Genomic DNA, 14,451 nt, shown 5'->3' with positions numbered 1-14,451 from the left:
ACCCTCTCACCTTTCCAGCCCTCATCTCTGGCCGCCTTCCCTGCGCCCCCGACAGGAGCCCGGGGTCGCGGCCCCTTTAAGAGGCGTCTCCCGCAATGAGCCCTAAACCCCAGCAGGTCACCTCCTGGGCCTGGGAAGCCCGCGGCCGCGCCCGGCCCCGCCCCCGCCCCCTACTATTGGCTGCCATCCCTGCCACTCACAGGCCGGGCCCGCCCGACCCACGCGCGCCGTGGAAGGAGGCCGCGCAGAGCCGGGTTTCTTAAAGGGGCCGCTCTCCTCTTGCTGCGTCGCCTTGGGGCGCCGGGGCGCCGGCTCACCCCGCGCTGGCCGACCGGGCTGTCTCCCCACATTGTGTACCCGCCTGCAGTGCAGCAGCTCCCCGTCTTACGAGGTCCCTTTCTCCCCACTCTATTCTGGGGGACCCCGGCCTAGCCAGACTCGCTTCGTGACCCTGGGACTCCACTTGCCCCTCCACAAGGTGGGGGTTCCATTGGTCATCATTTGTCAATCCCACAAACATTCCTTTGGTCCCTACAGTGGGCCCGGCCATGGTGGAAGGGGGAAGGGGGAAGGGGGACCCAGCATTCCAAGATTAGAGTCCTGGGTCATAACGGTCACTGCATTTTGAGGAATACCTCCGAGTCCCTTTCTAGAAGACTGGGTAGATTTCCCAAGACCATGGGGAAGACGAAGCGCGTGTATGGACCCACAGCTCTGAAGGCACCGACAGCGGAGCAAGCAGATATACTGGGAGGATCCCTGAGAAAAGGGAGGTGGGCTTGGCGTTGGGGCTTTGAGGATGTGTAGGAGTTCGCCGCTTCCGGAACTGCGGGCCTAGTGACCAGCCCGAGCAACCCCTGGGGGCTGCAGGTGGAGCTGTCTGTGGGCTGGGACACGGGGTTGCGGGGCTCACCTTTCTAGCCAGCAGGCAGGCCCGCCTCTTTCCCCCACGCAGGTCCTGACCCGCAAACACTTTTTCAACCCACACTCACCTGCGCCCTGGGCCTCCGCTCTTAGCTCCGATGCGCAGCCCTGAGGACCTCCTTAGATGCTGGTCCAGTGCCCACCCCCAGGGCCCCCCGCCACACCCCCACCCCCAGGTTGCCGCAGACTCCCAACTCTCCCAGTAGTTTCTTCCTAAAAAGAGGTTTTTATTGCCTTTGGTCCACAGTTGACATTTCACATTATCTCTTGGTCCCAGGGCTCCTGGATGGGGGCCAGTCCCCAGGGAGGACCTCCGGGTGGGGATCCCTGTGCAGTACTTGGCAGAGGAATGCGGACAAGTAGGGGAAGGGTGGGGGCGGGCCTGGCTTTGTGTCAACCAGGCAGAACTCTGTTGTCCTGCCTGGGCCTCAGTTTCTCCGCTAGGCCCTGGGGGGGGGGGGCGGGCTACGGGTGACTGTCTGAGACTGCTAGGTCCTCACAAGACCTAAAATACTTGGGGACTGTGGCCCTGCCCTCTCCCAGGGGACCTGCTTCCTTCTCGGCATCCCCTTCCACCATCTCCAAACCCCGCCCCCCACTCCCCTGCAAAAAAAAATTATTTTTCTTTCATTAAAACTGCCCGAAGCTTCTGTGGGCACAGAAACCACAAACTGATCGGCAGAGAAAAGGGAAGAGAGGGAAAGGCGACCGGAAACCATACGGGGCAGGGCCCCTCCCTGCCCGGGTTTCTTCCCCCAACACCTCCACCCCCCAGGCCAGCCCAAAGCCTGCTGGGAAACTCGCTGGCGGGAGGTGCTCCGGCGGACGCCCCGCCCCCCGACCTACCCCCGCCCCTTCCCCACAGACAAGCAGAAACACAAGACGAAAACAGAAAAACGCGAGAAGCAGACAGGGTGATGTGGGGAGGCGCCCCGCTCCGGCGGCTCAGTGGCCCGCCTCCTCCTGGCGGTAGGGGGCGTATTCCGGGGCCTCCGCTGGGCCGTCGCCTGCAGCCACCGCACCCCCATCGGCCGCGGGGCCCTGCGGGCAGTACTTGGCGTCATAGATCTGCCGGCCCAGGCCGAACACCTGGCCGCTCTGGTTGGCGCCCTGAGTGTAGCCCATCTGCAGGGACAGGGACGAGTTGTCACACTTGTCGGTCCCCAGCTTGGTGTCGTAGATGTGCCGCCGGGTCCCGGGGGCCGTCATGCCCACCTGCACAGGGGGAGAGACAGTTTGAGGGCGGCGGAGGAGGGCCAACGGAGGCCACACCCACCCCTGACCCCCCCGCACCAACTCCGTCTGGGTCTGGTCTGGGTCTGAACGTAGCGCAGGCTCCCGTGGGTCCCCCCCAGCCCTGCCTGGACGCCCTCTCTCGCCCTCTGTGCCAACTGTATGGGCCTGGCTCTCCCTGCCGGCCAGGGAGCTCCCCAGGTGAGGGACGAGGCGTCCCAAGGACCCAAGACTTCCAAGACCATCGTACTGGCACATGCCAGGTGGCAGGAAAGTGAGAATCGGCAGATCCGAAGATACCAGGGTTGCACGGAGCCCCTGGGCAATCCTGGGGGGGGGGGCGGGTGAGGCACAGGGCCGGCTAGTAACTTCCCCGGGACACACAGCAAGCTGGCAGAGAGGTCGGAGGGAACTCCAGAGCGGGACTCTCAGTGACAGGCACGCATGGGGACAAGGATAAGAGCACGCAGGGAGGTGGGGCCCGGGGGGCCCGGGGCACCCCACCTGGCTGGCACACTTGTTTGTGCCCATCTGGAGGCTGATGGTTGAGTGGTCCATGGGTGGCAGGATGTGGTTCTTTGGGTCATACAGATGCCTTCTCGTCCCATAAGCTGTCATGCCCGACTGGCTGGCACACTTGTTTGTGCCCATCTGCAGGGAGGCAGGCAGGAGAGGTCAGGTGCCCCCGCCAGGCCTCTAGACCCCGCCCTGAACTTGAGGGGACACGGGGCTCATCGGGCCCGGGTCACATTAGAAGCCCCCACCCCACCGGGGCGGGCCAGGGTCAGAGGCACCGGGAGGCCACCTGGAGCCCAATGACGCACTGGCCCGCCTTCATGGTGGCGTCATCAAAGTTGCGTTCCTGTTTCTCTGAGTATTTGACGCCAATGTCCACGCCGCTCTGCAGCCCCTTCGTCTTGGCCTGGAGGGGAGGGGTGTTGGGAGCATCAAAGGGGTGGGGGGCAGCGGAGACCCTTGCACCAGCCCAGACTGTGCAACTCTGGGGGAGGCACGAGGACGGGCTCCCACCCGCCCCCACCCACCAGCCACCCAGCGCCTCAGCCACCAGCGGTCTGACAGCTCAGGACAAGGACTCGGGGGGCGGGGGGCATCCTCACTGCCAGCCCCTCCTACCCGACCCGCCAGCAGCTCGCCGGGCAGGGACACCTGCCCCTCCCTCCTCCCTGGTCACCAGACCCCACACGCTGGCCGGATCCTCCTGTGCTCAGGGTGTTTCCCACAACATGTAACGTATTTCTAATCTACCCAGAGTGACTCGGGGATGAACTCTGGCTGACAATGGCGTGTCCACGGAGCTTCACGCATTGTGACAAATGTCCCCTGCGGGACACAGTGCCACCCAAGGGGGCAGCCGTGCGCGCGGGGCCAGGAGGCACGCGGCAAATCTCAGCACCTTCCTCTCAACTTTGCTGCGAACCTAAAACTGCTCTCAAATATAAAGCTTGGTTTTTTATTTTTTAAGTGAAAGATTTGTTCCTCGTCTCCTCCCTTGAGACCATGAGTCCGCGACTGGGTGGACCGTGCCTGCCTTGTCCAGCGCGCAGTCCGAGGTGCCTGGTGCTGTCTCTGGGCCTCACCTTCCCGGCCAGGGCCAGAAGGGACACCTGCACCTGAGTCATGTTCCCGCTCTCGAACAGGTCGTTGGCCTCGAACAGGTCCACGGGGTTCATGCCGTAGCTGACCATGGCCTTGATGAAGTTCGAGAGGTTCTCCAGCTGGGAGGAGGCGGGAGAAGGAGCGTGAGGCCACCCGGCCCACCCACCCGCCCGCCACACGTGGTGGGTCAGCCGCCCCCTCCTGCCGCCCGCGGGCGCCTCACCTGGTGCCAGTTCTGCATGGAGCGGTTGATCTTGGGCACAGAGCCCGGCTGAAGCTTATTCATGAGTCTGGGGAGGGGGGACAGGACCCTCCGTTAGCGCAGGGGAGCCTCAGAGACCCGAGAAACGAATTGTACTCTTGCCACACTCATGCCTTCCCAAGCAACCTCACTCCAGGCCTCAGTTTCCCCGCCTGTGATGTAATCTTCACCCGCAAGGGAGCAGAGGGCCCGAGTGTGGCAACCACTGTCGTGGGGGGCGAGTCTGCGGACCTGCACGCCCAGGGATGTCCAAAGCCACCCGAGCAGGACGCAGGGAGGAAGGGCCCAGGAACGCGGAGGCTCCCACCAGGGGGCGGGTGTGAGGTGAGAACGTTGGCCGCCAGAGAGCCGCCCCCAAGCGGCCACGCGAGAAGGCGAAAGACAAGCGGGACCCAGACCCGCTGCGGGGAAAGCCAGCCCTGGGACCGTGTGACCTCGAAGCGCACACCGTCAGGGCCACCGGCACCTGCCCACACCGCACTCACGTGCACAAGACAACGCCGTCCTTGAGACCCTTCTGGAAGTCGGGCCCAATCGAGAGGCCGGTGAGTCCCTCGATCCAGCTACGGAGCTCGGCCTCCTTCTGGGGGTCATATTTGGACAGGAGCTGGGTGAGCAGAGGACACGGGGTGCGGTCAGCTGGGGAGCTCCGGGAGGGCGGGGCCGCTCCCCCTTCGCAGGCTCAGACACGCCCCCACCTCTGGCGACAAACACCTGCTCTCGGCTCCTTCCGGTCCCGCCCCCACGCCCCGCCCCGGCGGCGCCCTGCTCTCCCCGCACTGGAGAACCCCGCTCTTGTCTGTTGTCTATTTATTGTTTTAATGCTTATTTTTGAGACACACACACACACACACACACACACACAGAATCCGAAGCAGCTCCAGGCTCCGAGCTGTCAGCACAGAGCCCAACGCGGGGCTCGAACCTACAAACCATGAGATCATAACCTGAGCCGAAGTCCGCCGCTTACCTGACTGAGCCACCCAGGCGCCCCTATTTTATTTATTAAAAAAAACCTTTTTTGCAAGTAATCTCTACACCCAACGTGGGGCTGGAACTCAGACCCCAAGGTCAAGAGTCACATGCTCTACGGACTGAGCCGGCCAGACGCCCCTCTGTTGCGGTTTTTAAATTGTGGTGAGATAACAATAACATAACATTTATCATCTTAACCATGTTTAAGTGAACGGCTCAGGGACGCCTGGGTGGCTCGGTTGAGCATCCAACTCTTGATTTCAGCTCAGGTCATGATCCCGGGGTCGTGAGATCAAGCCCTGAATTAGCCTCTGCGCTGAGTGTGGAGCCTGCTTAACATTGTCTCTCTTTCTCCCTGGCTCGTGAGCATGCTCTCGAAAAAAAAACAGTAAACGATCAGTAGTTTTTAACATACAACATTGTGCAACCACCGCCATAGTCTAATTCCAGAACATTCCATGTCTCCAAAAGAAACCCTGTCCCCAATAGCAGTCACCCCCCACCCCCTGGCCCCCACGAGCCCCTTCCTGCCCGTGGATGAGCCTGTTCCGGACGTTTCACACACGTGGACTCACACCCCGTGTGGCCTCTCGTGTCGGGTTCCCTCCCTGAGCGTCGTGTGTTCAGGGTCCGCCCGCAGGGCGGTGGGTGTGGGCGCCTCACTCCTGTTTACGGCTGAGTAACGTTTCAGTGTGTGGATGGACCCGTTGTATTTACCCATTCATCCATGGATGGACATTTGGGTTGCTTCCACCTTTGACTACAGTGAAGGACACTGCCATGAATATTCACATACGATTCTTTTGGATGTGTCTCTAGGAGTGAAATTGCCGGGTCACATGGTAACCCTATGTTAAACTTACTGAGGAACCACTAAAATTTTCTCTGCTCCTTACACTGACCATACCACTTACTGCCTCAGGACCCTTGCACAAGCTGTCACTTTTGGCTCAGACGTTTGCATGGCTGGGTCCCTCCCTTCAACCTAGTCACCGATCCAGCTTAAAGGTTACCTCCTTGGAGAGGGTTTCCCTGAGTACCCTGGCTAGGAAAGCCCTCCTCATGCCCTTCTTTCCCCACTCTGCCTTATTTTCCTTCTAGCTTTTACCTTTATACGATATACCTCCTTGCTTACGATCTACCCCTCAAACTCTGCTGCCCAGCTCAGTGCTGTCTCTCTCTCTCTCACACACACACACACACACACACACACACACACACACACACACACACACCATGTTCCCCTCGGGGCACCCAAGGCCAAGAAAGCCAGGATAGCAGGATAGCTGGGGCCCAGAGAAGCCACAGCAAGTCAGGGGGACCCAAGCCAGTGTGTGGGCAGACACGGACAGCCCCGGGCGGCTGCTGAGATGCCCGCACACATTTGCCCACACAGATCCCTGCCCCGGACGCTCTCCCTTCCTGTCCTTCCACCCCTACCCCCCTACCAGGGGACCAGGACCCCAGAGCCACCCTCTGCAGACCCCACTTCTACTCTCACCTCTGCTCCCAACTCCCTTACGAGCATGGACACAGTTCTCACCCTGTGCCTCAGTTTCCCCAGCTGTGCAGAATTGTCTGCGTCGGGGCCTCCTGAACTGGGCCCCGCCTCTTGGTTCCTGCATAGAAACCTCACGACATGGGATCAGGGCTGAGCTGACCAGAGCACAGCAGAGACAAAGGCGGGGAGGCTGGCCCGCTAACCCGATCCTCCTGGCCCACCCCCCATCTCCTGGCTCCCACAGCCCCGCGGCCCTGCCCTGAGAAGGAGAAGCTGAGCCTGAGACAGGCCAGCTGGTCTGCACACCGCGCGTGCCTGCGGGGCTGGCCCCTGATGGCTCCTGGGGGCCGCGGTCCTGGGCAGAGGCGCCCGGCCAGCCCCACCCGCGGCCGCCGCCTCCCCCCTCCCCCCACTGGACAGCGGCCTTCAGCACATTCCTCCTCACCGCAAACTGCCAGGAATGCAGCCGCTGCCTCCCTGCTAAATCGGGACCAGCTGTTCCCAGAGGTCTAGACCGCCCCCCCCCCCCCGCCGGCCGGAAATTGAGTGACTGCTCAGAGGGACGCTGCACATCAGCCTGCCTTCATGCCATCCAGCCAGGGGTAAACTGAGGCACGGGGGGCCAGGCAGAGGTGTCTGTCCGGAGGCCTTAACCTCCTCTTAAGTAGCTGGTAAAGTGGACGCGGCGTGGATCTGAAGCCACAGGAAGCTGGTTTCCCCTTCTGCTGCGGCCCCAGTGACCCTGGCAAGCTAGTCACTGCCCTGCCCATTCTCCAGACCTGCAAGCTGAGGGCTGCTCACCGGGTGCCTTCTGACCTCATCCCAGACACAGCAGGTCTCAACCTGCCCCTTCCGGCTGCGGAAACTGCCTGTGCACGGGCCGGGTGCCACGCCCTCACCCACTTCCTGCCGCCCCGGGAGACGCAGGGGGGTGGCCATCAGGCACTGGGTGCAGCAGGTCTGGGTTCCAGCCCTGACTCTGCCGCTCGCAGGCCGTGTGACATCTCTTGGGAGCCCCACACACAGACCCGGCTCTTAACCTCCCTTGGGGCTGAGTGGGCCACTCACCAGCACCAGCACGGCGGTGTAAACGGTCACCCCATCCAGCGATTGCTGGAGTGGAGAACGCGGTTTCAGGAAGGCTCGGGAGCCTTAGCCTGCTCACTGCGCCTTAGTTCCCCAAGGCTCTGCCTCCCTCTGTCCGAGGGGCTGAGGCCAGCTCCTCGGAGCTCAGGAGGCCCCCGCGGTCCCCCTCCTGTCCGCGATCCCCGGGCTGCCATTGGGACAGGTGCCGGTCCCTGGCTGGCAAGGCTATGCCTTCCGCATGCCCAGGCAGGCTCCCGGGGGGGCTGCTGGCTGTGGGGCCACATTCCCAGGTGCCCGGTGGGAGGGACAAGCTCCCCTCCTGCTGGAAGGGCCCAGAGTGACTGGCCTGGGCCAGGGCCATCTCCCTGGGTCAGGGGTCACCCGCTGCTCTCCGTTCCGTAGGCTGGACCCGCTGTGTGACCCTCCAGAAGTGTCTGCTGCTCTCTGAGCCAGCCAACAAGTGCTTTCTCAAACAGTGTCTCCCCCAGGCCCCATCCCGGGTCTCGGGACCCCCAGCATCCCGAACACGCCTTTGCCACCACCTTAACTTGGCCAGATGGGGACAAAGGGAAGTCAGCAAGAAGCAGCTGAGCAGGGGCACCCCCCCCCCAGGTCCAACTTCCCCCTTGGTCCTGCCCCCCCACCCCAGGTGTTAGAGGTGGGGAAATTCCTGAGGGGGGGCCACACCCTTGGAAAACAACTGCGGACTGGCCCCGCTCCCTTCCCCTTCCCCGCCTGAAGCCCGAGTGGCCGGGGAATGAGGAGGGGGCTGCTGGGGTCCCCTCGGGGCACTCTCGGGCCTGGAAACGCCGGAAGGGCCGTGGGGCTGAGAGTGAGGGAGGGGTTCAGGTGGGGGAGCCCTAGGGGAAGGGGTTAGACCCAAGCACTCCTAGATGCGGGGGGATGCCAGACCGCTCCCCCACACTTGGGGCCGGGAGGGGGGCTCGGGAGGGTGCCCCCGGGGACCCCGGGAGGTAGGGGGTCGGAGGGCCACCCTCCTCCCGGGTCTGGGCGCTCGCTGCCCGCCCCACGTTGGAGAGCCCGGCGGGCGCGGAGGGCGCGCCCTCACTCACCCGGTTTTTGACCTCGGCCGAGAGCCCGTACGAGGGCCCCTTGTTGAACTGCGTGGAGCTCATGGCTGGCGGCGGGACGGGCCGGGCCGGGACGGGACGGGACGAGCCCGCGGGGCGGCGGGGGACGCGCGGGGCCCGGCGCCACGCCCCCGCCGCTGATTGGCCCCCGCGCACTTGTCCTTATAAGGCCGGGCCGCGTCGGATTCCTGCGGCCCGATTTCCTGAGCCCCTCGCGGCCCCCGACCCCCGCCCCGCCCCGCCCCCGCCCCGGCGGGGCGCCCCGTCCCCAGGGCTGGAGGGGCCCCCTCGTCCCGTCCGAGCCGCCGGGAAGCGGACGCGGGGAGGGGCAGGGGCTCCGGACGGCCCAGACGAGGCCCCCCTGCCCTCTCCCTGCTGGAAGACCCCAGGCGGCGCCGGCACCCTTCCTGCGTCTAAGTTTGCCCCTCTGCGCGAGGACGCGAAGGGGGGCACTGTTGGGTGGGACTCTGGCACCTTGGAGCAGGGACGAGGACCCCTCTCTGTCACACTGAGGCGCCTCCCGGTCCACCCGGGTCCTGGGACTCCCACAGCTGGGTGGTGGACTAGGGAACTAGGGCAGGCTCCTCCAAGGAGGGGCCGCTGCAGCTGGGGCTTTGATGGATGAGTAGGAGTTTGCCAGCCCAAAAGGGATAGTGTTCCCGGCAGAACCAAAGGTTCCAAGCCCTGCAGAGACCGTCAGTGCTTGAAAGCACGTGGGGATCAACCCGATGGGCCGGGGAAGGCGAGCAATGACAAGGGGCCTCGAATGTCCCACCGAGGGATGACAGGGAGTGGGGAGACAGTGGGACAGAGACGAGAGGTCGACATGTCCTGGGGTACGGCTGAGGCTGCCAAGTTCTCCAGGCCGGGCACGCACGTGCTTCTCGACAGGCGGCGTGCGCTTGTACCGATAGATCAGGAAATTCACAAATAGGTGACGGAATGAATGAATTCACTTACTCAGCAGCTCACTCTCCCTCATTCATCCACTCACCCGACTATTCACTCCTCAAATGCTCCCCAGCCTGGCTTCTGGGCCAGTCCCTTTGCTAGGAGATGCTGTCTCACAGGAGACCCTAGCTCTGGTCCAGCCCGTCCTTAGAACGACTGAGCCAGGCCCAGACCCCACCCCTGCCCCAGTGGGCAGGCCCAGACCCCACCCCTGCCCCGGTGGGCAGGTACAGGACAGAAAGACAAGCCTGAAAGAGGGACGAAGGAAACTGGAGGGAAGCCAAGGCACCACGAGAGGTGTCAAGGAAAGCTGCGTGTAAAAGGGGTCATGGGAGACGGGGTTTAAAAGCATGAGTAGGAGTTTGGCACCCGTGACAAGCAGCTGGTTGGGCTCCGTGAGGGCTCAGAGGTGACTCACCCCTACCCCTTCCCCCAGGAGCACACCTGCCTGGCCCCCACTTCCTGGATATCTGTCAACCCTTCCGATTCCTTCCATCTGAAGGTCCTTTCTTCAGGGTTCAAGTCCTAGCCGGTGGTCTCGGGTGAGTCCCTTCCCTTTTGGGTCTCAGCTTCCCCGTCTGTGAAAGGGGGGACCAGTGCATGGCGGAGAGCCAACAACGGGAAGCTGCAGCTCTGAGTGTGGGAGTAATGTGGCTTGTTGGTGTCGAGGTGGGGCGCTCTGAGGGCGGCAGGGCCCTGGGGGGGCAGCCGGATGGCCCCCCTGCGGGTCCTGCTGGGGCACGGGAATCCGTGGGACCCAGGGCCCTGTGCGGCTGGCGGCGGGAAGGCGGCTCAAGCCGCTCCCCTGGGCCCCTGCCCCGGCCTGCGGTGGTCAGCGGCTGCCAGCAACATGCCCAGCCCCCCGGTGCTTGTCCAGGAGCCGCCAGTGACTCTGGGGACCCCACCCTGCCCTGGGAGGCTCTGAGACGGACAAGATGGACCGGACGCTTGCCTGTGTGTGCAGCCCTACGTCCACGCCGTGCCCGCTCGGGCAAGTTCTCGGGGCGAGTGAGCGCTCGAGGCAGGGCCCCCCATCCCCCCGGCAGCCAGGGAGCGGAGGCTTCGTCCTAGATTTTAATTCATCCTGACTTAAAAGTAAATTCCATTTGGGGAAAACATCTGAGGAGATTTGAAACAACCCGGGAACATACGCGCTTTGCTGTTAGGTGTAAGTTTTGCACACCCCAGCTATGCGTGAGTGTTTCCACGCTATGTCAGCGTGGGAAGTGAGGCGTGCTGGGCATGGGAAGCCCAGCCCGGATTTGGAAAAGGGTGTAAATTAACACCTCGGGAATTTTTCACATACGTTGCATGTTGAAATGGTAATATTTTCAAGATAACGAGTTATGTGAAACGTATTACTAACACCGTTCTCTTTTAGTTCTTTTAATGTGGCTTCGAATTTAAAACCATGGGTCCGGTTGGTCTTATAAATTTCTATCAGCCAGCGCTGTTCTGGACCCGGGGGCCAAATCCAGATCCCAGATTTATGTATTTATTTTTTTGGTCTGGCCCTTGAGATAACGATGTTTTCTGACATTCTTAACCATCATTTTTTTTTTTTTTAAATGTTTATTTCTCTTTGAGAGGGAGAGAGACAGAGTGTGAGCAGGGGAGGGGCAGAGAGAGAGGGAGACACAGAATCTGAAGCAGGCTCTGGCCTCCAAGCCGGCAGCCCAGAGCCCGACGCGGGGCTGGAACTCACGGACCGCGGGATCACGACCTGAGCTGAAGTCGGATGCTTAACCGACTGAGCCCCCCAGGTGCCCCTCCAACATTTTTAAGTGGGTGAAAGGAATAGGACTCTGCGACACGTGGGAATCATATAATTTTAAAATGTGTGTCGCACAAAAGTTTTATTGGCACTCAGCTGTGCCCAGTCGTCTCCAGCTGCCGTTGTGTCACACGGTGAGCTAAGTGCTCTGTCCGCCGCGAGGCTGAGAACATTGGCTTCTGGCCCTTCGCAGAAGACAGTTTGCTGACCTGGGTGCTAGGCACTCAACCTCCCGGAACCCAAGACATCCAGACACCCCAAAATTCAACACCTCAGGTTTATGGAATTGTATAATTCTGTATAATTCCTTGGCCTCGGCGCCCCCACTTGGAGCCTGGGTTCAAATCCCGACTCCCCGCTTGGCCACGTGATTTTATGCGGCAATCACAGCTGGGCTCTCCATGCGTCCGGGTCCCCGTCTGGAAAGCTCCTCACTGCCCTCAGGTTCGCTGTCAGCGTGCAACAGGTTAACATGTACGTGCTTCTGAGCAGCCACAGGGAGCCAGCCTGACTTAAGTGTAGTTGAGTGAACACGAGTCAGTATCTTAGGAATGTTGGCGTCCATCAGGAACCTGGCAAAGAGGTCTGGGGCCCCTGCAGCTGTCCTCTGCCCTTGACTCCCTGGCACTCACTCGTTTTCCAGGACCCACCCCTGGGGAGAATGCAGGGGATGAGTAATGATGAAGGGCTCACAGGGCAGGGGAGCTCCAGGGACTCTGGGGTGGGACCTCGGTGATGCCGGTGGGACGGGGACCACAGCTGGAGGACCTGGGGCTGCAGGGGCCCCTTCAGGTTCTGGGCTGAGGGCTCGGGCCCTGGGGTGTTGGTGGCCGGGCATGGGGGCTGCAGGTGCGGCAGGGGCCCCGGGCCCTTTCCCCACAGCCACCTCTTGGGCCCCCCCATCCCCTCAGTGCCTGAGCTTTCTGAGTGGGACCCCGGGGCGTCAGGGCAGGACCCCGGGTTGGGCCCCTCTGTCGGGTCGGTGGGCGCCTTCTGGGTGGGCTCCCCTTGCTCTCGGCAAACAATCACTTCAGTCTTTTTTTTTTTTTTTAATATTTTTTAACATTTATTTATGAGACAGAGAGAGAGCATGAACAGGGGAGGGTCAGAGAAAGAGGGAGACACACAGAATCTGAAACAGGCTCCAGGCTCTGAGCTGTCAGCACAGAGCCCGATGCGGGGCTCGAACCCACGGACCGCGAGATCATGACCTGAGCCGAAGTCGGACGCTCAACCGACTGAGCCACCCAGGCGCCCCAACAATCACTTCAGTCTTGTTGCCTGTGTTGGTCCTGGCCGGCGGGATGCAGACAGAACATACTGTGACAAAACAGTAACAGTAACAACAGCATCTCAAAGCAGGGAGTGGGGGGACCTGTTAACTCAGGTCAGGAGCCTCCCTTTCTCAAAATCTGCCATGGCTCCCCACTGCCCCCTCAGCCAAGATGTCCTCCAGGACCCCACCCCCTGCCGGGTGAACTCTCCACCAGGCATGCCCTCTCTGTGCCCCCACGTGTTCAGCCCCAGGACTGTCTCAGGGCCTTTGCCCTGGCTGTGCTCTCTGCTGATGCTCTGGTCACCTGGCTCGTTCACTGCCCTCCCTCCTACTTGAGGGTCAGCTCCTCAGGAGCCTCCTCCCTGCAGCCCCATTTAACTCCCAACCTGCCCCAGCCCAGCCTCCTGCCGGATACCACCAGCACACCTAGAGGAGCAGCGGTGATGCCCACAGCACCCTGGGAAATCCAGCCCGTCTGCTAATTTCCCGGCTGTGCCCAGAAGCATGGGTGTGGTGTTTGGTCCTTCTCTTATCTCCTTGGGTTTAGACCTAGAACTTTCCTTGGCCATTTCTTCTTTCTTTTTCTTCCTTCCTTCCTTCCTTCCTTCCTTCCTTCCTTCCTTCCTTCCTTCCTTCCTTCCTTCTTTCCTTCCTTCCTTCCTTTTCTTTCTTTTTATTTTCATGACCGTGGCTTTCCAGGGATGCTGGTGGCTGTCCAGCGGCTAGCCATGCAGTGTGGACGCTGGTTGAAATTGCACTGGCTTTGGTGAGTTTCTAGAACACGGCAGTAAACTCTAGACTGTACGCGACCTTTTCAATGTAAATTACACTAATAAAAACAAGTTGCTACATTTCACATGCTCAGGAGCCCAGTGGGCTGGGACCTCTGCTGGACACGTGAGAAACTCACAGAGCCTCCCCACAGCCAGGCTGGATTTACTCTCCAGGTCAAAGGGACATCTGCCTGCCTCTCCGCTGGGAAAAAAATTTTTTCCCTCCTTTGCAAGTAACAGGTGATTTAAGGGTGAACCCAATAATTTCAAGAGTGTGCATTTCTTGAGCCGTTAGCCAGGCCCTGTGCAGGGTACTCGACGAAACAGGAAGCGAAGGATTTCAGTCTCCTGGTCACGGAGGAGTAGAACGCCACCCGTCCGTCCATCTCCTGGGTGTGGTGCACACCTGCCTGACAGGTGTCTGGGCGGCGCGAGGTGACCGCCCCGAGACACCCAGTTCCCAGAAGGAAGAAATAGTATTTGCTGTTAGGGGCACAGCTGTCAGGGGCTGGAACGGAGCTCAGCCTGAGCGCGTCCTGGGGGACGGGAGCGGGGAGGGGCGACGCAGGATCAGGGGGACATCCGAGCGGTCGCCCACTTCCGCGGGAGCTGGATTTGGTACCAAAATATGGAACGCTTCACGAATTTGCGTGTCATCCTTGCGCAGGGGCCATGCTAATCTTCTCTGTATCGTTCCAATTTTAGTATATGTGCTGCCGAAGCGAGCACGACTGCTAGGGCCCCAGCAGAGCTATTTAAAGACCAAAATCAAAATCATTTTACAGTTAGGCTAAACTGAGATGGCCGCATTGAACAAGTTTTCTAGAGCGCCATGCAAATGAATATCTCCTACCATCATGCATGCTTTGAGTGTCTGTTATCACGCTAAAACCCTCAGATGTTGACGAATTTAATAGTCCAAATTCCGCCTCGCAGCCGCTGAGGCTTGTGGGGGATAATATGCAAAACACCTGGGCCAGACACCACC

General features: G+C 61.1%; 1 protein-coding gene and 1 non-coding gene across 3 annotated transcripts; both read right to left on the bottom strand.

The window, feature by feature from the left end:
• Positions 1-1,130: 1,130 nt before the first annotated feature.
• Positions 1,131-8,823, bottom strand: CNN2 (calponin 2). 2 transcript variants are annotated; one of them, XM_045491176.1, is made up of 7 exons: positions 8,672-8,823; positions 4,522-4,643; positions 3,998-4,064; positions 3,756-3,893; positions 2,963-3,079; positions 2,662-2,808; positions 1,131-2,139 (listed from the first exon to the last, which is right to left on the bottom strand). In XM_045491176.1, the coding sequence occupies exons 1-7, from the start codon at positions 8,732-8,734 to the stop codon at positions 1,870-1,872; spliced, it is 924 nt and encodes a 307-aa protein (XP_045347132.1). In that variant the 5' UTR covers positions 8,735-8,823; the 3' UTR covers positions 1,131-1,869. The 2 variants fall into 2 exon arrangements, with proteins under 2 accessions (XP_045347132.1, XP_045347133.1); XM_045491177.1 differs by having other exon boundaries at positions 2,662-2,688; positions 8,672-8,804.
• A 5,262-nt stretch (positions 8,824-14,085) lies between these two features.
• Positions 14,086-14,192, bottom strand: LOC123607838. Its single transcript, XR_006716953.1, has one exon. It is a non-coding gene; the product is annotated as a U6 spliceosomal RNA (small nuclear RNA).
• Positions 14,193-14,451: the final 259 nt, after the last annotated feature.

The sequence above is a fragment of the Leopardus geoffroyi genome, chromosome A2 (assembly GCF_018350155.1).
Source record: "Leopardus geoffroyi isolate Oge1 chromosome A2, O.geoffroyi_Oge1_pat1.0, whole genome shotgun sequence".
Classification (NCBI taxonomy): Eukaryota; Metazoa; Chordata; class Mammalia; order Carnivora; family Felidae; genus Leopardus; species Leopardus geoffroyi.
Note: the sequence above shows the minus strand (reverse complement) of the source record. Positions and strands in the feature narration are given on the sequence as shown.

Coding starts and splice junctions, on each gene's coding strand:
- CNN2 (XM_045491176.1), bottom strand. CDS start 8,734: ATGAGCTCCACGCAGTTCAACAAGGGGCCCTCGTACGGGCTCTCGGCC. Junction 4,644..8,671: donor CGGCCGAGGTCAAAAACCGG/GTGAGTGAGGGC, acceptor CTGCTCACCCAG/CTCCTGTCCAAATATGACCC. Junction 2,809..2,962: donor AGTGCGTCATTGGGCTCCAG/GTGGCCTCCCGG, acceptor GCCTCCCTGCAG/ATGGGCACAAACAAGTGTGC.